The 24,952-nt window shown below is 43.0% G+C and overlaps 1 protein-coding gene across 3 annotated transcripts; it reads right to left on the bottom strand.

Moving 5' to 3' along the window:
• Positions 1–7,314: 7,314 nt before the first annotated feature.
• On the bottom strand, positions 7,315–24,938 carry MSL3 (MSL complex subunit 3). Of its 3 annotated transcripts, none has more exons than XM_004063785.5 (13): positions 24,712–24,938; positions 23,205–23,287; positions 22,577–22,672; positions 22,135–22,235; positions 21,490–21,572; positions 20,821–20,943; positions 20,076–20,236; positions 19,137–19,295; positions 17,346–17,608; positions 14,384–14,493; positions 10,813–10,912; positions 10,360–10,444; positions 7,315–8,089 (listed from the first exon to the last, which is right to left on the bottom strand). In XM_004063785.5, the coding sequence occupies exons 1-13, from the start codon at positions 24,811–24,813 to the stop codon at positions 7,990–7,992; spliced, it is 1,566 nt and encodes a 521-aa protein (XP_004063833.2). In that variant the 5' UTR covers positions 24,814–24,938; the 3' UTR covers positions 7,315–7,989. The 3 variants fall into 3 exon arrangements, with proteins under 3 accessions (XP_004063833.2, XP_055233010.1, XP_063559117.1); XM_055377035.2 differs by lacking the exon at positions 24,712–24,938 and adding an exon at positions 23,368–23,386; XM_063703047.1 differs by lacking the exon at positions 22,577–22,672 and having other exon boundaries at positions 24,712–24,877.
• Positions 24,939–24,952: the final 14 nt, after the last annotated feature.

Raw genomic sequence — 24,952 nt, 5'->3', positions numbered from 1 at the left:
TCACACACACATTCCAGAATGGGACCCCCTTCAGGTTTTGTGGGGCCTCAAGTTTCTGTAATCGTGGCGGCCCTCTTTGAGAAATAAAGCACACAATTATGCCTACAAAACTGAGGGCTTGGAATAGGTGCACACAAGCAAATGAGGAGCCCTGAAGTTTCAGCTTCACCAGCTCCACGGTCATTCTACCTCTGCTCCAAAGCCAACACCATGGATTGTTGGAACATCTGAGTAATGCAAATGTTTCCTGGCCTCACAGGCCAGGACTCTGTGACAGGCAGAATAACAGCCACCAAAAACATCCACATCCAAATCCCCAGGATCTGTGAATATGTTACCTCACATGGCAAAAAGAACTTTGCAGATGTGATTAAGACTAAGGACCTAGAGATGAGGACATTATCTGCATGGGCCCAATTTAATTATAGGAGTCTTCATCAGCAGAGATGCTTTCCTGGCTGTGGTCGGAGAATCAGAGACATGGCAGCGTGAGAAGTACTCAGCCAAAACTTGCTGGCTTTGAAGATGGAGAAAGAGGCTACTAGCCAAGGAATGCAGGAAGCCTCGAGAAGCTTGAAATGGCAAGGAAACATATTCTCCCCTAGGGCCTCCAGAAGAAACACAGCCCTCTGACACTTTGATCTTCACCTAATGAGACCTGTATTATATTTCTGATGCCCGGAACTGTATGCTAATAAATGTGTGTTGTCTCAAGTCACTAAATTTGTGATTATCTGTTACAGCAGCAGTAGAAAATTAATATGGACTCCAAAATGTTGAAAGTGTTGTAATCTGAGCATAAGTGAAAAAGACGCTTATTTTCCTACCAACCTGCCCTAACAGGAACCAAACCCTTAAAACAGGTCCCTCTGTTTATCTGGGAGTCATCACAAACCAGTTGGCTAGCTGTGGTCACCATGCAGTCTGCCAAGTTCTTCCTCCCTAACTGTCTTAGGAGATCCTTGGAAGAGGAGGAGGAGGTGAGGGAGCAGAAAGGGAGTAAGTAGGAGGATAGTGAAGAGCTGATTTGAAAGCTCCCTGAAAGAGACTTGCCTCCCTCCACATGATGATAGGGCCGTGGCGAGAGTATCAGTGCTGCGTGCACCTTGGGCTACCTCCAGATGGCCCCAAGCTTTAGTTCTCATGGAGTCAGAGAAGTGTGAAGCTTGTGTCCCCTCTGTCATCTGGGCCCCAGACAGCTCTGTTCGAGTCTACAAGTATTCTTGTGAGGTCTCCCCAGCTTCTGGCCTTCTGCCTTTGCCCAGAGGTGCAGGAAGTCCCTTAGGAAACACATTGCTTTGTTTTAGGCCCTCAGGCTTCTATTGCTAGGGACTCGAGCCCTTCATGGCAGCAGACAGCTCCTCCTCTCCATCCTCCGCCTCCCTCTCTTCTGCACTGGCCTCCCCAAAAGCCCTTCCTCCCAAAAACCAGCTGGAAATGATCTCCTGCATTTCAACACATGAGCAAGCCCATGAGGTGGCTGTCCAGGCCAGCAGCCTTTGGGCCCTGCTTGGTCAACCAAAAGGCTTTGGAAACTGGAGGAGGGGATAGCAGAGAGAATTAATTCTTACCCCCTGCCACATTTAGACTCCCATATGAGTACATAGCTTTTTTGTCTTTTTCATGCTTTTTGCTGTGGACAGGTCTCCTTGCCGCAAGCCAAGTAGAGAATTTGCCACAGAGAGTTATACAGCAGCAAGCCCAGACATGATATAGAAACTCAGCCCTCAAGACCTAGTGTTAAGGGCCACCTGCACCTGGGTGTGCTTTCTTCTGTCCCATTGGGGTCCATGGTGTTGAATACACCACACTTGAGAGGCCACCAGAGTTTGAAGGCTGTTGTGACTGGCGTGTTTTGAAGCCAGTGCTTGGAAAGGTGGCCAGGAACACACTGAAGGGTCCCTGAGAGCCCAAAGTGCTGGAAGAGACTCTGGCTCTTGACTTGGTTTTTTGGGGAATAAAGTCTAAGTCCAAAGTTGTTTGTAATCAGCACTTTAAAGATATTTGTCAGCCCTGTCTTTTGCATTTGGGGTTGCTGATAAGAAATCCCATGTTCTGGCCTAGCACGGTGGCTCACACCTGTAATCTCAGCACGTTGGGAGGCCAAGGCAGGCGGATCACTTGAGGTCAGGAGTTCGAGACCAGCCTGGCCAACATGGTGAAACCCCCATCTCTACTAAAATACAAAAATTAGCCAGGCATGGTGGCAGGCCTGTAATACCAGCTACTCGGGAAGCTGAGGCAGAAAAATCACTTGAACTCAGTTCGAGGCCAACCTGGGCAACATAGCAAGCCCTCATCTCCACAAAAAATTTTAAAAAGAAATTAGCCTGATGTGGTGGTGCACAGGTGTAGTCCCAGCTACTCAGGAGGCTGAGGTGGGAGGATCACTTGAGCTGGGGAGATGAAGGCTGCAGTGTCACGCCACTGCTCTCCAGCCTGGGTGACAGAGCAAGACTGTCAGAAAGAAAGAGAGAGAGAGACAGAGGGGAAGGAAGGAAGGAAGGAAGGAAGGAAGGAAGGAAGGAAGGAAGGAAGGAGGAAGGAAGGAGGGAAGGAAAGAAGGAAAGAAGAAATCCCATGTTCTACTCAGTCCATACTATCTTCCCCGGTGACCTTAGCCAATCTCAGAATTTACCACCTATGTTCTGGTGACTTCACAGACTATATTTCCCACCCAGTTCTTCCTCCTGAGGTACAACTTCCATCTCATATAAGTCTCAAAACATTCTGTCTCCTCTCCTCATCCCCATTTCAATAATTTTGTGGAGGCCACTATCTCCCAACTGGCCTACTTTCCTCTCACCTCTTTTTTTTTTTTTTTTTTGAGATAGGGTCTTACTCAGTCACCCAGGCTGAAGTGCAGTGGCATGATTATAGCTCACTGTAGACTTCATCTCCCCAGCTCAAGCGATCCTCCCACCTCAGCCTCCTGAGTAGCTGGGAATACAGGTGTACACCACTACGCCAGGCTAATTATTATTACTTGTGTGTGTGTGTGTGTGTGTGTGTGTGTGTGTGCAGAGATGAGGGCTTGCTATGTTGCCCAGGCTGGTCTCGAACTCCTGAGCTCAAGTGATCCTCCCACTTTGGCCTCCCAAAGTGCTGGGATTACAGGCTCATGAACCACCTAGTCCAGCCTTCCTCTCACCTCTTTCTAATCCATCCTCCACAGTGCAGCTGAGTGAGATTCAGAAAATACAAACTTAATGATGCCAACTATTGCCATTGGCAATCATTGCCTCCAGGATAACATGCAGACCCTTAACATGGTCTATATGGCCCCATATGATCTGACCCTCAGCCCCTGACCCTTTACCTCTCTGACCTCCTCACTCTGCTCCAGCCACACCGGCCTCCTTGCTCTTCTTCCAGCAATGCCTCAGGGTCTTGGCCCTGGCTGTTCCCTCTGCCTGAATGCTCCTCCTCCAGCTATCTGCATGTCACACTCCCTTAAACTCAGGTTTTTGCTCAGATGTCACCTTATCAGTGAGTGAGGCATCTCCCTAGAACTATAATAACTTTACTTAAGTACTAATTAACTTTCACCTTGGAAATCAGGTTAATTAATCAATTCAGTGACATTCAGAATAGATGATAACTGTTAACATCAGTGAGACTAATAAAAAGTGAAATAGTTTAATGATAAAAATACAAGATTCCACTATTGTGTCAATTTAGATAGATTGTGTTAATCCATAGAAATCAGTCACTATGAGCACACTAGTACCTTGAAATTACTTCCTGGTAGTGACTTGAGTTACTTCTGCTAGGCTAGAGATCTATTTCCCAGTATTCTCTGAATGCAGCTATGATCACTGTGTCCATTTAGCACATATTCTATTTTACAGTTCTCATTACACCCCCATGCAACAAAGGATTTGGATGCCAAAACTAAGATATTTTGTTAAATCCTCTAGGAAGCCAAACATCTCTAAAACTCTTGAAAGTGTGGTCAGTGAAAGATGTTGTCATTGAATCTTGGATGAACTTAATATATTTCTTCTTCTGCAATCAGCCCTCATATTTCAGAATTACAAAAAATAAATCCAGTTTAGATCTAGCTACATAAACGATAAAGCCTTAAACTAAGAACTGCCTCTTCCTTTAATACCAGAATCAAGCAAATGGCCAAGCAGATGGCAGTTTAAAACAGTAAGAATCCTGGGAACACGTGGGAAGGGTGAAGAAGATGGAGAAAGTGGAGAGACTGCAGAAAAATGATTCCAAATGTTTCCCTACTTCTTTCCTCTACCCTCTGACCCATAAAGCTTGCCTATTGTCTTGCCTTGGCTTGGAAAAAGTTGCGGTGAAATAGCTTTAGAATCAAAACAGATCTGTTTGAATTCTCTCTTGCTTCTAACTAATCTGAATTCTAATTCCTTGATTTATGTAAGACATAATACCTTCCTTATGTAGCTATCCTGAGAACAAAAGGAAGAACATAAAGTATGGCAGAAAGGACTGACTACGTCTGAATCCTGCTTCCTACCCGATTTCTTACATCCTATCCCCTCAAACAATATCTCAGAACCTGCCTGCTCAGTGTGCAGACTGAGGGCCAGCAGCCTCAGCATGACTGGGAGCTCACTAGCAGTTCAGGCCGGCTGACTCAGAACCCACATTCTAGCAAGACTGCCCATCAAGGCAGGAGAAGCATCATCCTGTAGGAAAGGTCTCCTGATTTCCAGCAAGCCAACTGTTCAACTACATGTGAACTCTTGCTTATTCACCCATTTCTAGTAATTGCATTCCTCACTGTGTGATGAAAGATCTAACACATGTATTTTCCACGTATGATGCATGTTGGCAACATGTCCATTCTGGATATGATGTGGGATAGCCTCCCAGTTGCTGTGCCTGTCACCATGCAAAGGGAGTGGTGCTGGCTAGGTACATCCCAGGCCCTGAGACAATTTGCTGGGGACTTGTATTCTGCTCATTGGTTAGATATCCCATAATTTACACCGGAGGGAAGGCTGAAGGCAAGAAATAGCCATTGATAAACTCATGTTGAGTTTAGAAGATGGATTCCAGATAATAGGGAAGCACTTGGTCTTTTGACCAGAATAACATAAAAACAAATACACACTAAAGTCATCCAGTTCAAAAGATTTAACTAGTTTATTGAGGAGTTTCTTGCTTCTTTGGAGTATAAACATGATTTCCAAGTTATTGTTTTCAACTTCATCTATTGAAACCCCTTTACCCAAGTGTATATCAAGTTCCTTAACACCATCTTGGCCAGATTTCATAACTGATGAAAACATTCAATGATCAAACCCTCTGCACTGAAAACCAGTTAAATAGAAGCATACTTTATTTTGGGGACAATGGAAGGGTTAATTTTGGAAAATGCTGACCTTTATGGGTTACATTACACTTTTGTATATTATGAACTGATTAAAGTAACACACTTCCTTAATACCAAACTTGATTTAGTAAAAATGATGGTCAGCGCCTGTAAAAATTATCTTAACTGTATTCCAACAAGGACCATGCCTTATTGTTCTTCCCATTTCCAATACCTAGTAGTTTCTGGCAGCAGAATAAGTAGTCAACAACTGCTCAGAAAAACTTAACTGTTGACAAGCCAAATCTTAAAGGGCAAAGGCTATTGAACTATTTTTTTAACTGCAAAACAGGGTCATTATACTTGTTCAAATTTTTGAGTTGACAATATCTAATGAGAGACGGCAACTTTTATAAATTGATAAGTTTTCTTTGGCTTCTTTAGTGTACGTCATACCCTGGAATGATTTATATATTCTATTTCTGCTCAGAAATGGTTTTTTTGTTCTCACAAGTTTTTGTCAAAGATCTAGTACAAGGATCTGATACAGAAATTATTGAAATATTGTTTTCAACATGCCTTTAAATTACTACTAAAAGGAAAACATTGACAATGAATATAAGACTTAACAACTGTAAGGTTTGGCAGTTTAAGAAAGTAACAATTTAAAAATTAACAAAAGGAAGATAATTTGTAATTTGTGTAAGGATTATATAGACATTTAAATATTTTTATCTGAGGAATATTTTGAATTATTAGTAATAAACGATAGAGGGTTAGATGTTTTGATGAAAAATTAGTACTTAAATCACCCAAACTGCACAGCATCAACTGTTTTTTTTTTTTTTTTTTTGAGACGGAGTCTCGCTCTGTTGCCCAGGCTGGAGTGCAGTGGCGCCATCTCAGCTCACTGCAAGCTCCGCCTCCTGGGTTCACACCATTCTCCTGCCTCAGCCTCCCGAGTAGCTGGGACTACAGGCGCCCGCCACCACGCCTGGCTAATTATTTTGTATTTTCAGTAGAGACGAGGTTTCACCATGTTAGCCAGGATGATCTCGATCTCCTGACCTCATGATCCGCCTGTCTCAGCCTCCCAAAGTGCTGGGATTACAGGCGTGAGCCACTGCGCCCGGCCACATCATCAACTTTTGAAGTTATAGTTAAGAAATGCCTTTAGGGGAAGAAAATAATTGTTCATTATTAGAAAATGAATTAACTGTAAACTCAAGGTATGTGCCTATATAAATGTCTGTGCTCACTTCATTGGAGACATTTAAACAAGTTGAGTCTTACAAAGGAAAATCTCTTTCCTTTTCCTGGCCATAAGTAATTACTGATTCAACTTTTTAAGCAATTCAGAGCACACTGCAGGTGCGCCAGATTCAAACAAGCATTGCATAAACCAAATGGAGATAAAAGCTACCAGGAACCTGAGTACTACTCCGGATGAGACACCAAAACCCATGTCTAACTGAGCAACAAGTGCACAGTATTGATTCTCACTGGTCAGTGTATGCATAAGTCACTTTGATGAAACCATCTACAGATTTTTAAAAAATCCTTGTGGCCCTTGTTCACAACCAGTGATCCTTGGAAGTTAAGGTCTGCTGAGTTGAGTTACAAAGCAGGTGCTATATTCAATGCTGGTATGGTACTGATACCATTTCTAAGAAGTTAGAACTTTCTAAAACATCTGAAGATAGGGGAGGCATGTGTGACTAAAATAAGGATTAGGGGAGTGACTGCAGAGACTGTCAGTTGGTAATGAGGGAGGAGGAGGATAAACTGGTGTTGGCCCCAGATGAGACCACAATGCAGCAACAAGACAGCACAGAACTGCAGGAACTTCTAGGAACCACTGTCTGGTCCTGCTGCCAAGTGAGGCAAAACCAAAGAGGGATTTAACAAAAAAAGGCACAAAGGAAAAACAAAATGAAACCTAAAGTTATGAGTCAAAAGGTTACCCCACTGTTACCCTGCATTAAAGAGGACAAGGCCAGAGTGAAAACTCTCTCTCCTGGTTCTTTCAAACAAGACAGGCTTTATTTAGATCACCAAAAATAACATTTTACAGAAAGGGAACCATAACATTACACAACAAAGTATAGCTGTAAAATCTCAAATAAGAAAGGCAATGCTTTCTTTAGATCACCAAAAATAATGTTTCACAGAGAGGGAACCGTTAGAAGCAAATGCATAGCTGCAAATTTTCTTTTGCCATCAATATCGATTCCCTCTAAAATACTTTGAGACTACTTCGTGGTTTCCAAGTACAAACTAAACCTTTTTGTACAGAGTTGCTCGGCTTCATCAAAAAAATAAAACCAATTTGCAAAAAAAAAATTTGTTTAATGCTAACAAATAAAGAGACAATGTGGTTCTTGCTAACTAACTGCAATGTCTACTGAAATGGCCTAACCTATTCCACGAATATTTCACTGTGAACATAGTTGCTTTTTCCTTGCCATCACAGATGGCCTGCAAAGTAACAAGTGTCGTGTCAGAGCACTTTCAGGCACCCAGGGAATCATTCCTAACAGAATAACTGCAGTATGTGGGCAACTCAAACAACAGAGCCCCAAGGTGGGCATTGTGTTTGCGCTGTGGGTAAAGACCCACCACCTTGTTAGTTATTCACCTGGAACCCAGAGCGCCAAACTAGACAGAGCAGTTGCTCTTACAGAACCATCAACATTTTAATAAATTGCCCGGGGGTTCTTGGTGCTGTAATGTGCCTCACAGGCAGCGACATAAGCCGACTCTGGGAAGAAGTCATCATGGTATTCTGCTAAAAACCTGGAAAAAAAAAATAGCCCCAATGAGCACCATACTAAGGACTAAATACCATCAAGCAAAATATTGACTTTCAACCTACTAACATTTCAACTGTTTTTTGGTATTAGGAAGAAAAAAATGACTATAATTTTGATCTCTCTATACTGATTATTTTCACTGCACTTATCCAGCTTCTATGTGAATTACTACTTATCTGAATGCCTTCACCATCATCAGGTGTACAAATGGAAACAGAACCTACACTCCACTAGGTGGCAGTCTGGTTATATAAACACTTCTGTTGGGGGCGGAAAAAAAAAAAGCCCGTGAATGTTTCTACATTTTTCTGTTGTTCAAACAAACTATTAAAAACAACAGATTATAGGCTGGGCACTGTGGTTCACGCCTGTAATCCCAGCACTTTGGGAGGCCGAGACAGGTGGTCACGAGGTCAGGAGATCGAGAACATCCTGGCTAACATAGTGAAACCCCGTCTCTACTAAAAACACAAAAAATTAGCCGGGCGTGGTGGTGGGTGCCTGTAGTCCCAGCTACTTGGGAGGCTGAGGCAGGAGAATGGCATGAACCTGGGAGGCAGAGCTTGCAGTGAGCCGAGATCACGCCACTGCACTCCAGCCCAGGCGACAGAGCAAGACTCCGTCTCAAAAATAAATAAATAAATAAAATAAAAAATAAAAAACGATTATAAACAATAAATCTCACTTCAGAAATGTACATCATTTATATGAGCAAAGTCATACAAATATTGAACAGAACAACTAGTAATGGCATTTGGTGTCCTAATTTGCCATGCCAAAACATGTTACAGTTCTAGCTAACAGTACCAAGACACAGAAAAGACTCATATGTATGAAGACGGATGTTAAAAATGTGCTGGTCATTCAAGAATCTGCAATATACATATGATATCTTGACTCCAACTGATTTTGCCATGGAGGGCTAAGACATTCTCACATGTGCAATATTCACTAATAAGCACATTTGCCTTATGCTTGCTTCCCAGTGACTCCCACCTGCCCAAATTCCTAAAAATGTGCAAACCTTCTTCAGTATAAATTGAGTCAAAACTCATTGGATAGCTAACTCTTTTTCTTCTATGAGTGTACTCTTTTTATGATCATTATTGAGTCCATTGATTCTGGTTGATATCTTCGAATACATTTTTAAAACCTCTTACTAGGTTTATTAGTAAGTCCTCCTAAGTTACTTCCTAAAATTCTAATTTCTATTTTGTATTAGGCATGCATCAAAATTAGCAGTATTTCCTATGCTATCCTGCAACTGACTCTTCATATTTTCTTGGCACTATTTGATTTCAGTTTACAAAATTTTATGCCAAACAGAGTTGTGGGTTTTCTTGAGGAAGAGGCTGGGAGGGAAGAGGGTCTTTTGGAAACTTGTTTCCAAGAAAATGTTGTGAAGTCTAATTCCACTCATGGACACTTTATTCAAAATGCCTACATGAAAGGATCTCTTAAAACCAGAAGACGATTTCCCTGGCTGGGATGCTCTCCACTCTGTGGTAAATCCTACTTGATGAGTCAGGGTGGGGCCTGGATACAAGGAAGAGATACTCCTTAAAGAGAAGGAAGAAACAAAGTCAGGTAGCTAGGATGAACTGGGTGAGGCAGGGGGACAACTAGCCTTGAAGGCCAAGGAGAGAAAGTGGTCCACAGACATCATCTGAAAGGGAGAGGACACAGCAGAGCCTCAGATCAAATGATCCTATTAGATAAAAAAATGACTGGCTTTGTCAGCTGCAGGAAACAATACCTTGGTCTGAATTCATACATGACAACACAGACGAGGGGTCTTTTCTCTTAATTCTAAAGTAAACACCAAAATCCAACCTATAAATGCTACTATTTAAGTTAGTTTATGTACATGCAACAAAGGAAAGTCCAATGCTTGAGGTACTGTTGAATAAAAAAATGTAAAACTAAATTATCATCAATCTCAATCACTTCTACTTTAGAAAATTTATTTTCTATTTATAAGGTTTTTTTTAAATTAAATTCTTCTAGTGAGACAAAAATACTTCACCTGTGTACAATGAATGCCCCTAACTCAGAAACCAGAGAAATTATGGAAAAAAGAAATACCAAAAAAACCCACTCCTAACTCCCATTACGGTTAGAACCAACCATGCTTAGGTAATACTTCTACTATTTAAAATACCACAGAGCTGACTTCCCCATGTGCTAAAGAGAAGTTCAGAAAAGCCACATATATGGCAACAGATGTAAGTTTTGACAAAGTAATAAAAATACCTCAAAAAGAGATCAAAGTGCTTCAATAAAGCCTTCAGATTCTTCTCAGAAAAGGACATCTTTCCAAGGATTTCTGGAAGTTTCACTGCATTAAAAATAAAGGCAAAACCATTTACAATTAGCAGAATCTGACAATGCATAGGATTGACTCAAGGAAGGTCTGGGCCCTTCCTTATCTCTATTGGAACTGAAATTAACATCCACATTATCAAACAAAACCCCAAACTCTTACTGAACAGAGACAGAGTAGCAGTACAAATATTACAAACATAATTTTTATGAAATTTAAGATTCATTCAATGCCTTTTCATTGATAGGTTACCTTCAATTTTTCTTGGATTCCCAAATTTCTTAGTTAGATAATTATAGCCCAAACCACAAGGTGTACAGAAAGCTAACAAGAGAACACAAAATGAAAAATGGAAAGAAGAAGGCAGGAACCAGGATTCTTACCAAACAATCGCAGCAAATGTTGTGCCCCGTAAATGTAAGAGGGTGGAGGCGGCTGGTCACCTGGGGGGTAATTGTCAGGCACAAGCTTCCAGGAGAGGACCTGGAAAAAGCACGAATTGAATGCTTTTGTTATTCTTAATGGAGACACTTCTAACCACCTAACAATTATGACAGTAAATTGTACGTAGAGGGGAAAAAATAAGTGATTGGATCAAAATAAACACAAGCTTACAAAAAACAAAGATGAAAGGCAAAAACACAATAGTTTAAGAAAGTCTTTAATTTCTTAACTTGCAACAGTTATTCTCTATAAATAACTGTAACTGTTTAGGTTCTTTAGTCCTTTCTCTTTATTGAAAATCCTGCTGCATGGCCAGGCGCAGTGGCTCACACCTGTAATCCCAGCACTTTGGGAGGCCGAGGTGTGTGGATCAACTGAGGTCGGGAGCTTGAGACCAGCCTGGCCAACATGTTGAAACCCCATCTCTACTAAAAATACAAAAAATTAGCCAGGTGTGGTGGTGGACGCATGTAATCCCAGCTACTTGGGAGGCTGAGGCAGGAGAATCACCTGAACCGAGGAGGCAGAGGTTACAGTGAACCAAGGTTGTGCCACTGCACTCCAGCCTGGGCAACAAGAGTGAAACTCTGGGCCCCTTCCCCCCCACCCAGAAAAAAGAAAATCCTGCTGCACTAGAGAGAGAATGAAGCATTAAAAAGTAATCCATAGATGTTCTGAATAATATTACTGTTGTTTCAAGATTCCTTAATTTCTTGCTGTTAGATTCATTATGGAAACGAATTTGAATCTTTTAACCCCTTGAATCAACTGAAATAGACTTCAAACCTGATAACTGATTTGTCTTCATTCTGAATTTCAGAACTGTGGGTGGACCTGGGGCTTTTGTTAAAGGGAGAGTTGCATTCCAAGACTCTCTGATGAATTTCCGTAAAAGTACTTCAGCAAATTATAGAACCAGAGCCTACTCTACTGAGCTGCTACTTTGGCTTTTGGGAAGTCATATTCAATATGGAAACAGTCAGACTGGAGGAAGTCCACCAGCAGACAAAGCAGAAAGAAAGATGCCCCCACAAACTCAGAAACGCTGATATAGTCAGTTTAACAACATGGAACTGCCAGAAGCTAATAAGCACCAAGGTGGCCCTGAAGGATCCAGAACAAAGGCCTAGCTTCACTTTGGCCCCTGCCTAGACAGGCCTAGACTCTCGCCTAGGTCTCCACCCCCAGCGTCCCACTTCTGCACTGTGGAGCACTGAGGGAAGGGATCGTTCCAGCATCTTTACAGCATCCCCAGCACCTGCCCAGTGCACACAGCTGAAGCTTTGGAACCGTTCTGAAAGTGACTCAAAGGAAACATACAGGACTTTGCAATCTCAGAGGCATGAACAGCACTTGGCACGTACAAAAGCAGGTCATCTGGCTCTATCTTACTCACTCAATTCTGTGTTTCAAGGCAGTTTATAATCTTCTATTTATGAAGACACATTTTCCGGGGAAAAACAGTAGGTTTCTAGTCGGGGGATTCCCAGTGGGGTATGCATGGGAATCATTGATGGACCTTTACTGGCATGTGCTGGCCCAGACCAGCCCCTAGTACTGTGGAGCAGCGATTGGAACTGAGAGAAAGAGCCCTGGTCAAAAAACACGGTGGTAGACGTACGTAAGAAGGTGGGAATCCACGAAGGTCTCATGAGTCCTTGTGAGAGCCGCCTGAACCCCAACCATTTCCCAGAAAGCACTTTCAAGCTATAAGTTGCAGCTGTACCTATAACCACTAGATGGCGCATTCGCACTGCAGACCAGAAATAGCCCTTACTTGACAACTCAGATGCCCCTTAAATTCACGATTTCCCTTCAATAATAAAATTCGTAGTGCATTCTTATCTGAAAAATGGGCGTGTCAGGGACTGCTTGAACTAGGGATTTCCTAACCTACCCTCAACAATCATCATAACACAAATTAGGCTTTCTAGATTCTCTATGGGGTCAGCCAACTGTAGCCCCTGGGCCAAATCCAGCCCCATGCTCATATGTTCAAAATGGTTGGGGAAAAAAAACCATATGAATAATATTTTGTGATATGTGAAAATCACATGACATTAAATTCTCAGTGTCCATGAATGAATTGAGGGGGCAGCACACAGAGCCACACCCCTTTGTTTATGGCAGGGCCACGTCCCTTTGTTTAGGGCTTTCCTGCTGGAACAGCAGAGTTGAGCAGTCTCTCAAGAGACCTTAGGGTACACACTACTGAAGATAGTTATCGTCTGGAAGAAAGTTTTGTGACTTCTCTTCCCATCATCAAGTGCTCTTTGCCTAGGCTGGGCACAGTGGCTCATGCCTGTAACCCCAGCACTTTGGGAGGCAGAGGTGGGAGGATCACTTGAGCTCAGGAGTTGGTGACCAGCCTGGGCAACATGGCAAAACTTAGTTTCTACAAAAAAATGCAAAAATTAGCCAGGCCATGGTGGCATGAGCCTGTAGTTCCAGCTACTCAGGAGGCTGAGGTGGGAGGATCGCCTGAGCCCAGGAGGCAGAGGCTGCAGTGAGCTAACATCCTGCCACTGCACTGCAGCCTGGGTGACAGCATGAGAGTGAGACCCTGTGTCAAAAAAAGAAAAAAAATGTTCTTTGCCTAGCAAAGCCATTTTCCCTTGTGCAACTCCTACTCACCTTAAAAAAAAAAAAAAGGAAATCTCACCTCCTAGGAGACGTTCACAGAATATGCTGATAAACTGAGACGTCTTCAGAATCCCTGACAAACTCACCACCTACAGATCACCTAATGGGCCTTAAAAATAGTTTTAAAATGAAAAGTTTTCCCATCTATCAAGTGGAAATCTGGTGGCAAGTCTGATCTCGAGAATTCAAAGTAATTTGGTTCAAGTGTCTGGCACAGTGGTGGCCTAGAGCCCATCCCTGAAGGGACGGCTATTGGTATTACTGTTAATGATGGAGGGGAATCAGGTATTTAAAGTAGGAGTCAGCAAACTACAGCCTGCTGGTCACATCCCGCCCAACTACTGCCTGTTTCTATATTGCCCACAAGCTAAGAGTGGATGTTATATTTTTAAATGATTGAAAAACAAAAAAAATTTTCAAACACATGAAAATTAAATGCTAGTCAAATTTCAGTGTCCATAAATCAAGTTTTATTGGAATATAGCACACTCATTTTATTTACATACTATCTGTGGCTACTTTTGGAGTTAAGTAGCCTTGACAGACACCATATGGCCCACAAAGCCTAAAGTATTTACCCTTTGGCCCTCTGTGAAATTGACATCTGTTCTATAAAGTAAAAATACTGGTATTTCAATAATTGCACTTATTTAAAAGATGATTGTCAGTGTAGGGCTGGAATCCTAACAATTTTTCTCACTTTAGAAACCAAAACCCACAGTGTTAAGCATAATCTTACGTACAATTTTGATAATGTTTACAGTAATAGCAGCAACATGATGCTTTAAGAACCTTGACTTCCACCTATAGAATTGAAGTAATCACAAATGAAGGAACCATTGGGAACAAACATCAAACATTCTTTACCTCGTTTATTTCATTAGTTCTTCTCCCTTCAAAGCCAGCAAACACAGCACTCCCTTCCTTGCTAGGAGTCAGAGGAATAGGTGAAGATGATCTGCTATGCACAGGTGTCTCTTCCAAAGAAAAAGATGAAATTATTCACACAGCAACTGAATTAAAGACTGCCTCAAGACTGTTAAAAACTGCAGAACATAAATCTAAACTTGGTTCTCAGAAATTACCAACCTTTAACGATAAGACTTTCCTTTTATAACAGATAGCACCTGAATTTTATTTGGTTAAAAAAATAAGGAATAAAGCACTGACACATGCTACAATGTGGATGAACCTTAAAAGACTATGCTTAGTGAATGGAGCCAATCACAAAGGGCCACATACTATGTTTCCATTTATATGAAATACCCAGGGTAGGCAAATCCAGAGAGACCAAAAGCAGCTTAGTGGTTGCCAGGAGCTTGCAGAAGGGGAAGTGGGGAGTGATTGCTACTGGGTATGGGGTTTCTCTTGGGGGGTGCTGAAAATCTGAAAATGTTCTGGAATTGACTGTGCAGATGGTCGCACAACTCTGTGAATACACTAAAAACTACTGGATTGAACTGTATATGTGGATGTGTCAACGAAGCTGTTAAGTGCCACTGAATTATTCACTTCACAATGGTTAATTTTATATGTGAGTTTCACATCAATAAATACAAATAAAAAATAAAAAGTACAAAGAGAAACAGAAAAAGATAGCACTTTATTTTGTAGCACCTTTTTAAAAACAGTCTTTTTAAAAATTTTCCCAGCTGACCCTTTTCAATCTTCAATCAACCAATCCTTATTAACCACTTACATACAGATGATTCCATTTATATGAAATGCCCCAAACTGGCAAATCTATAGAGACAAATAGATTAGTGGTTGTCAGGGGACATAGGGAGAGGCAAATGAATAACTGCTAGTCGATGTGGGGTTTCTTTTTTGGAGTGGTGAAAATGTCTGAAACTGATTTCAGTGATGGTTGCCCAACTCTTTAATTTTGCCCAACTAAAACTATTTTGTTAGTTATCTATCAGACAGTGTGGTCTCTTTGTGTCGCCCAGGCTTGACTGCAGTGGCCCAATGAGAGCTCACTGCAGTCTTAGACTCTGGGCCTCAAGCGATCCGCCAGCTTCAGCCACAGCCACAGCTGCAGCCTCCCAAGTAGCTGGGACTATAGGTGCACATCATTACACCTGGCTTTTTCTTTACGAGATGGGGTTTCACTATATTGCCCAGGCTGATCTTGAACTCCTGGCCTCAAGTGATCCTCCTGCCCCAGTCTCACAGGCATGAACCACTGTGTCTGGAGACACTAAAAACTTTAAATGTGTGAATTTTAAGGTATGGGGATTATATCTCAATCAAGCTGTTTTAAAAAAGCACCTGATTTTGTTTTAGCACTTGATTATTCAAAGGGCTTCTCTTAAAGGTATGTCTTCTTCAACTCTGCCCTTCTGAGCCTTCCCAATCTTCAAAGAATCAGCAAATACTTTCACGCACCTGGAACTATGCCACCAACACTGAGCTGTGATGGGGTGACACAATCAACAAGTCAGACCTTTCTCTCAGGAGCTTATGGATGTGGCAGGGACAGGATGTACACAAGGAAATGGGCACCTGAACACAGAATGGCACTGGGATGACTTTTGGGAGTTCCAACAGGATGATGCTTAGAAGGACCCCTGAAGGAGTCAGCACAGCAGAAGAGGCTGAGGGAAGAACAGGGCACAGGTCATACACAAGATACGCCTACTGGGGCATGGGGATTCGACTCCAAGTAGTTTTACCCTGACCTTAGCTTTGGAGGTGTTTTTGATATTTATGAGGGGTGTCTTAGATTTCACAGCCTGCGAGCAGCTGAGCTCTGTGAAAGGAAGGCTACCAGGCTTCCATCTCTGGAGTTGGGTGCTTGGCGCCTGCTGGCGTAGCTCTGTTTCCACCTCCACACAGTGTGCCGGTGGACAGGCATGCAAGCTGCCTCCCCTGCTGCTGACTTCCTAACTCACTGAGCCCGTGAGGCACCAGGTGACATCGTCAGCCCTGCTGCCATCAACTTTCCATTTCACACATTTTTGGCAGTCAAGGGTGGAAGGATATAAGCACAGAGCGCCCTGTATTTGTGAATGAGGTCTTCAATGTAAAGTGAATACTACTACTAAGAGGGCTTAATTAGCATAGGCTAAACAACCAGATTGTAATTAATTTGGGAAAAATGCCTGGTTAGTGTATGATAGCTAATGTTAGTTTCTACAGTAATTGTACCTGATTCATGGCACCTGTTTTAGCAGTTTTTGAAAGTTTAAAATGATTAATTAGCAGTGGTTTACTTCTAAGTTTTATATTACAGCAAATCAACCTGTGTGTATTTTGGAAAAAAAGAAAGTAAACTTTTGTCTAATTTATTTTGCTCATTGAAACATTCCAGCTCAAAATCAAGGTGAGCAGATCTGATGGAGTTTGAGTTGGGCTAAGAGGAGGTGAGAAGAGCTTATGGAAATCTGAGCATTCTTACTTTGATAATTCAGGACAGACCTTTCCAAATTAAACTTTAGAATGGAGAGATTACAGAGACAGATTACAAAGAAAACAAAAAGCTAAACAACCCATTAGCATTGCTCATTTTGAATGCTTCATTAGGCCTAGCTACACAATACACAGAATTCTGATAACTCAATTTGCTCACAAGTGGTAGAGTGATGGCAAAAAAAGAAAGGCTGAGGAAACAGCCCAGTCCTGCCTCCAACACAGCTGCGCTGCAATCTGCGCCAGGTGTTTCAACTTTCTACAGCTCCAGAAAGCAGGCAGCATGACAGCACTTTGGACATGGGAATCACACGCACTGTACACACACACATGTAACCTCAGCACCATGCCTGGCACTGACTAAACACAAGGTACACGCTGGCTCTCCCCGGCCTGGGGCACCCGAGAATGAACCTACTCTTTTCCAGGTGCAGGAAGAGCTTGGGCATGCTGGCGGATGTGTCCTGCTGCCGGCGCTTGGGCTGAGGTGAAGCGCTGCTCTCAGAAAGCCTGTCACAGTTGGCACTGTGGCGCGTGGACCGCCTCAGAGACTGCAATGCTTCTGGCTCAGCTTTGCGCCTTTTGGGGGTGGCTGGTTCACCCGTGGTCGGCTGACTCTCTGTGGACTGTGGCGTGGATGGATTCAACAAAGGCGGACTGGGAGAGAGTTCCTCCTGGCTCCTAGGGAAGATGGAGAATGTCACACATGGCTCAAAGGGCCTTTCCAGAACATGGAGTGCTTCTGAAGACACGAAACGCTCTCTCTACTCCAGGAGGGTCATAAATATGTATCTAAGTCACTTGGACCCTCTCCATAACTCTGCAAGGCACGCTGGCATTAAAGATTGTGATGCCCCTGTTATATGTGTCTTAGAGCAGTGGGTCTCAAGTGGGAGCAATGTTGCCCTGACAGGGAACAGATGGCAATGTCTGGAGACAATTTTGGTTGCTGCAACTGAGGAAAGAGGCGCTATCGGCATCTAGTGGGTGAAGGCCACTAATGCTGCTAAACATCCTATATTGCACAGGCAGCCCCACAACAAAGAAAGATCTGATTCAAAACATCAATAGGGCCGAGGCTGAGAAACGCAGGTCTAGAGAACAAGAATACCCTACCACCTCACTGAAACGTAACTACTGGCAGGACTAGGAAACGCATCGGGGTTGCTGTGTGAAAACACACAGCCCACCCCGGAGGAGTCTCAAGGTTTGAAGTAGGCCCTGGGGACTTTGACACAGGTCCCCAGGGAGTCCTGCAGGCCTCTCACCTGGGGTGAAACTGACATGGGGAAAGGGAAAGGAGAGAGAGAAGCTACCAAAGGAAGGATGGCTGAGAGGAGATGGTGGCCAGGCGGAAAGAGAAGCTGGGGAGCTGACAGCCATGAAGCAGAGGGAGAAAGGGAGGGCAGAGCAAGGTGGCCGAGAAAAAGGGCAGCACACTGCAAGTGGGAGGTTATCAGTTCACATGCAGGCAAAGTTTTGCAGCACAGCAATAGATGAAGGCAGATGATAAGTGGTTAACAGAGGAGACAGATGAGTGGAAATCATGAGAACAGACCACTCTCTCAGGAAGAGAGGGAAGAGGGAGCGAGCACAATACCTTATAGAGATTAAGGGAAAGACTTTAGGTTGCAGGATCCCCCTCCCTGCCCCCTCAAAAAAGAATAGAGCATGCTCGGTAACTGAGGGAGGAAAAGTGGTGACATCGCAGAGCAAGAAGAGAAGCAACTTTTACTGAAGGCCAAAGTTTGCAGGCCCTGTGTGAACATTCCCATTTAATACTACTAGCTAGGCCTGCCTTCCATCCATCCCACACCTGCAAAAGAATGAGGCTCCTAAGAAACCTCTGCAACTAACACAAACAGCCAGTGAGGGGGCTCAGTTCAAACCTGCCCCTTCCACCCTCCCCGGCCTGTGCTCTCTTCACCCCACCCCCTACCGTCTTCCCCAAAATGGGATAGCTGCTCATCATCCCACCTAAGTTCTCTATGCTGGGGTCTTCACTTGGTAAAATCTGCCAGAGCCATATGAAAGTGAATGATGACTTAGCTTACCCAGGAAAAAAGAAAACCACCAGGACACACACTTTTCATTTCCTTCCCTCCTCCAAACATGTTGGCCCACACCATCAGATTGAACTCTTCAAAACAAGGATCTGATCATTCTACTGCTGACATGTGAGGGTGAAAGTGCAGGCTATATAACTTACCTGTTAGTGCTTGTGGCACTTTCCTTAATTGGAAGAAAAAACTTAGACGAAGTCACCTTTTTATACTGAGCTTGTTCATATGGATAGAGTAAAACCAACGGGAGAGTGTAATCAAAGGTTATTCTTAATCCATCCACCATCTCCTTACAAAGGTCAACACTGGGAGGATTAAAAAGAAGAGATTAGAGACACAAGTAAGAGGTACTTTCCAAATGTTCACAATGAAGTTGCCGATTTTTAACAGGGCAGTTTTAAATCTAATCATTATATATTACACCTACGTACACACAAAATGAAATGGATTTGTAGCTACTGTCAAGATTACATAGGAAAACAAAGTGCAGAAAATACAGCAGTCACTTTAACTTACCCCATTAAACACAAATAAATATGTTTGAGCCCACACGAGGTGTCCAAAAGCCTGTGCTGCAAAAGTGGACAGGTGGACACACCCCTATCACTGCAAGCTGAAACGGGTTGACCCTAGCGAACCCCTAACCCTTGCTTTAACTCCAACACTCCACCTTTCTGCCTCTCATCTAGCTGGGTCATGTGTACCAGGCAGGATACAAGGAAGCTTTCTCTGACTGGAATGAAAACCTGTTTGTAAACAAGCTTTGAGAAATCCTCACTGCCCATTCTGGTGCTTCTCAAGGAAAGTTCTCGCCCTAAACAGTATCACTGAAAAAACTGTCTCAGTGCTGAGGCAGTGCACTTTCAATGCATCCATGTAAGATGTGTAAATAGTTATTGAAGTACTGAAGATTTCACAAAAGTGACAAGGTTTTAATATTAGATGATTCAATGAATTATCAATAAATTATTAAATATTAAATGAATTCAAAATAACAGAATAGAGACAAGTGCCACCTGTTCTAAATGGAAGCCACCTCTCTAATACAGAGAGAACCACAAAACACCAAACATGCCAGTACTCACTTCTTTTCTGCTGGGATATAATGCACGTTCATGTTGGCATGTGGCATAACGTGATGGTGACGAGGCCTCTCATTGGCTGAAAAGGCTGCATTGATAGCAAAATGCTTCACATAGGATTCCAAAATCGTTATGATGTTGGTCTGGCATGGAAGTTTCACTAACTGTTAAGAAAAACATAGACATCTGATGTATGCATCCTAATGTAACAAACCACATATTCCAAGAAACACTGGTCATGTCTGTATCATTTTTTAACTCAAAAATAAAGCAAAGCCAATTCTGTTTGAATAGAACTTCTTAAATATGTTCGCAATCTCTTTGATCTTTTTTTCTCTACTGATCATAACGTTATGTAGATTACAATATTACTTTTTTGAATAGATGTAAGCAGTGATTCTTAATCTCACTGATCTGTTAGAACAACCTGGGGAACTTCTTCAAGTATACCTGCAGTTGGACTCCACCACAGATCAATTAATTCTTAATTTCTGGGCTGAAGCACAAGCAGCAGCATTCTGGAAAGCTCCCAACACAACCCTAATGGGCAGTCAGAGCTGTGTGAGTTTCAATTTTCATCAGCTGCACAGCACCACTGGCAGAGAACTTTAAAACCTGACTCAATACAAAGCTGAAAAATATAAATTTCGTTCCACCAAGATTCGCTATTGCTTACGTCTATGATTGCAAACTATGGCAAAATGAAAATGCCAAACAAATTAATGTTTTATACGTTCTCCCTACATACCCGTTTCCTCCTGTTAATGTAGTAACAATCATCCTCCAGCTGCTTCTTCAGAACTTCAGGGATTTCTATAGTTATTGTTCTTTCTTCCATTTCCCTTCTTGTTTGAAGCTCTGGTTCTCCTTTCTGCAATATCAAAATTCCATTTTTAAATATTTAAAACAGTAGAAGAGTCAATATCCAAGGAAGGCTTGCTATGAAACAAACCCAGCTAATCCTCAACAATCATAGTATGCCACGTGTTCTAATTAAAATATGTTAAAGGCCAAAAGTTAACTTGTTTGGGGGCACTAAACACAATGCAAATATGTATTTCATTTCTTTCCCATTTCAGTTTACCACTCGGATTTATATTAACTTTGGATGCAGGCAGAAGACATCACAGTCTGTAGGCTCCATTAAAAAATTAATCATTATAAAACAAATAATTTGACTGGAAAGAAAGATAACTATAATTTCTGGAAACATTTTAGGGGCATAAAGAGCCACTGAGAGACTCATACGACGACTATAAATAAGGGTTGTTTTTCTTTAAATGTCAAATAAAAATTTACATTATTGGTTTAAAAGATGTATCTTTAGAAAACAATTCACAACTGGAGTATTTCACTGTGAATTTTTACCACTAAAATATATAACAAAGAGAAAGTTTTTACAATAAAAACTTTATACCACTTCAGTCTTTTCTTCAATATCACTTTCTTCACTTATTTCTTCATCCTTGTTTTCACTACAGTCAGAGGAACTGCTTAATGCTAGGTGAAACAAAAGCATCCGGTAAACTCGCATTTTATACTTCACCAACCCTTATGTCTACGTATCTTCACGGGTAGTGCGGGTGCTACTGGAAATAATAAACTGCAATTCCATGTATTTTTAAATGCCAAACACAAATACTATATCTTTCACAATAGAAATTTATTTTGACAACCAATTTCATTGGCTGCAAAAATCACACTAGCTAATGATCGGAAAGTGTATTGTCAGTTAGGATCCTACACTTTCCTGTTGCATTCATAAATGGGACCAAGGCCTGGGAGGTGCCAAAAAGAGAACAGATCCCATGAGAACACACCCATGAAGGGTTTGTACAAAGATGCTGGCCGAGAGGGCAGTAGTCACAAGCATGACTCTGCTAACGTTCTATTACTGATTTACTGACTTATATTGACTGCTACTTTAATTGTCAAAAATAAATGGGGCAAATATTATACATAATGAGCTTGAAGTGTTTCCTTGTCTAGAATTTCAGTGAATCCTTCTCTCAGTCTAGGTGGAAGTTCTTTCAGCCAAAAGAAATGAAGTGAAGCTACTCACAGTTTTCATCATTTTCATCTTTTTCTTCAGTGGGGAGGCCTTTTAAGACAGAGTCCACACCAGGCAACCTGCAGCGCTTCTTCTTTCTTCCTGTGCTCCTCCTGAAAAAGAGTAGCAAACAACTGAAATAAGCTTTGACATTGAACTCGTGAGTCTTGAGATCAAAACAAGATATAATAAACAATGAAATACATTTGAAAAATTATTAAACTTTAGAACATAAATGGTAATTTCCATTTCAGAAAATTATACAATAACCACTCTGAAAACACTAAGGTTATTTAGAATACCATAGGAACACTCTTCCCCTTACACACTTTAAATATTTAAAATTATTTAATAAATGATATTTGTCATTGTACTACTTTTATATCATAAAAATCTAAAACACTAAGAGAAAACACATTGGATAACATTTATATCTTGATTTTTGTATTCTTACAGGCGAGCTACAGCTTTTCTTGCCAATTTACGCTGTAATCTACGATTTTCATCGGTATCACGAAGCACATGATCTTCTGCTGCCCATCTATCCCAGCTAATTGAACAAAAAAGGAAAATTCAGTACTTCAGTTTGATATGAAACAAAGACTAAAAGTACCTCAAAGCAATAGAAATGCCCCAGAATTACATTTTAGAAAACGATTTAAATAGTTTAAAATCACAAAGAGGAGGCAAATAAACTGAAAAAGTAACTCATTCAGACACAGAAACAACTGGGGTTTCCAGAATCACCCAGACAGAATCCAAATACAATCGACTTAAAAGTAACTATTCCTCACAATAGGCAAGTTCTGGTAACAAAGTAAAAACAGGAAATGAATCAAACTTCTCTACAAGTGTTTCTAAAACTTAAAGAAGTTTGCAACGCTACAAAGTAAAGACAGGAAATGAAACAAACTTCTCTACAAGTGTTTCTAAAACTTAAAAGAAGTTTGCAATGCTACAAAGTAAAAACAGGAAATGAAACAAACTTCTCTACAAGTGTTTCTAAAACTTAAAAGAAGTCTGCAATGTTTCTATGCTGCAAAGACAATCAATTTTCAGTCTGGTTTAACAAGTTCACTCACCTTCTGTTCCAACCATTAAAATGGATCAGATATTCTGGGATCTTTCTGCCTTTTTCGTCTTTCCCAACAATAACATCAACAATCTGAAACCAAGAAATATTTCCCACAAATGGCAGAACATACAGAAAATTATAAGTTAGATCAGGAAAACTAATTCACAGACCCTTTTTTAAAGAAAGCATTCTCTCCTCTTTTAGACCGACAGCCGGGTTGAAATATTTTTCCTTTCATTTTTTCCCCCGAGTGGACGCCTTCAAAATAGGAAACATCCGTCCAACCACCCCGTGATTGGTCTCTGAGCGTGAGACAGTGTGAGGCTTCTGAAGCCATTGGCCGGCCGATTTGTCACTAAGGAGAGACTCCAGGCTAGATGAAAGCTGCAGCCCTGAGAGCTCTGGGAGTTGTAGTCTCCTGGGCTCCCCTATGTCCAGTGCCAGGACGGCTAGCTGGAGACTCTGGAATCCCTCCCTGTTGTGTCCCTAGAGGGAACAACTAAAACTAATGATGGGGCGTGTCCCCCCCCTCCCCCCCGAGGAGGCTGGAGGGCGAGAAGAAAGAGGGATAGCAGACGCGGTTAAAAGACAGGAGCAGCAGGGGAGGGAACTGAAGGCAGAATATGCTCATCCCTTAGGGATGTCCTTTAGCATCTCTAATGGACAGAGCTGTCCAGACATCGCCAAAGACACACCTGGGACTGCCCTTGTCCCTGCCGCCTAACGCTTCGCCCAGGTGGCCCTAGGAACCCAGGTCTCTGAAATGAAAGCACCTGGGTGCTTTCCTTGGGGATCTGGGAGACCTGGTGCCAACTCCTGCCCGCCACCCAAATCTGAGGAGCTGCAAGATGTGGCTCAGCTCCCGGAGACTTAGGTGGACCCGCCCGGGGCGCGATTCCCATCAACTATGGTCAGACCCACGTAAATCCTTCAGAGTTTGAAGACGTAAATGCTGCAAGGCCCTGGGGTACGAAAACACTGGGCCAACCTTGCCCTCGGGATGGGGTTCATGGCCTACAGGCGGGATGGGGCCTAAACTGGACTAGGGTCCCAGGGACACAACGTCGCAAGTCAGCGGCCAGCGCCGTGGAACTATGAATTAGAACCTGGATCGGACGGCCAGGGCGTCCCACAGGAGCCCACCCGGCACCAGGCCGCACAGAAGGACAGATTTAATGCGAAGACAGAAACCGTATTCGAGAGGCCTCCTCCCTCAGCGGCCACCGTTGCAGTCGGGGGCGCAAACGGTAGCCCCGGTAACGCGACAAAGCATGGGCGAGGCTCCCAACCGCGCGTGCGCCGCCCGGCCTGACGGAAGGAAGTGGAAGCATCCCAGACCCCGCCCCGACTCCCGGGCGTAGCGCCCTGTGAGCGCCCCCTGCCGGCCGCACCGCTCCTCGCAGGCCGAGGAGCCCGGCCGGTCCCTCAGCTCCGCGCGGCCGTCCGCCCCCGCCCCCGCCCCCGGTCCCGGGTCCCCCAGCCCGCGCCTCCTCCCTGTCCCTCCGCGGCGGCACCTTGGCATCGTACAGCACTCGCGCCTTGGTGGGGTCAGGCTCGAAGCACAGCACTTTCTCCCCTGAGTGGAATTTAAATTTCATGCCCTCGCTCGCGCTCATTTGCTCATCGTGGCGGAGGGCGAGGCTCCGGGGCGGGCGGAGCGCGCGCGGTGGGGGAGGGCGGGCGGGGGCGGGGAGGCGGTGCGGCGTGGCCGGGGGGGGCCGGGAATGGCGGAGGCTGCGGCCGCCCCGCCCTCGG

Source organism: Gorilla gorilla, chromosome X (assembly GCF_029281585.2).
Source record: "Gorilla gorilla gorilla isolate KB3781 chromosome X, NHGRI_mGorGor1-v2.1_pri, whole genome shotgun sequence".
Lineage (NCBI taxonomy): Eukaryota > Metazoa > Chordata > Mammalia > Primates > Hominidae > Gorilla > Gorilla gorilla.
This window is presented reverse-complemented; position numbering and strand designations above follow the sequence as displayed.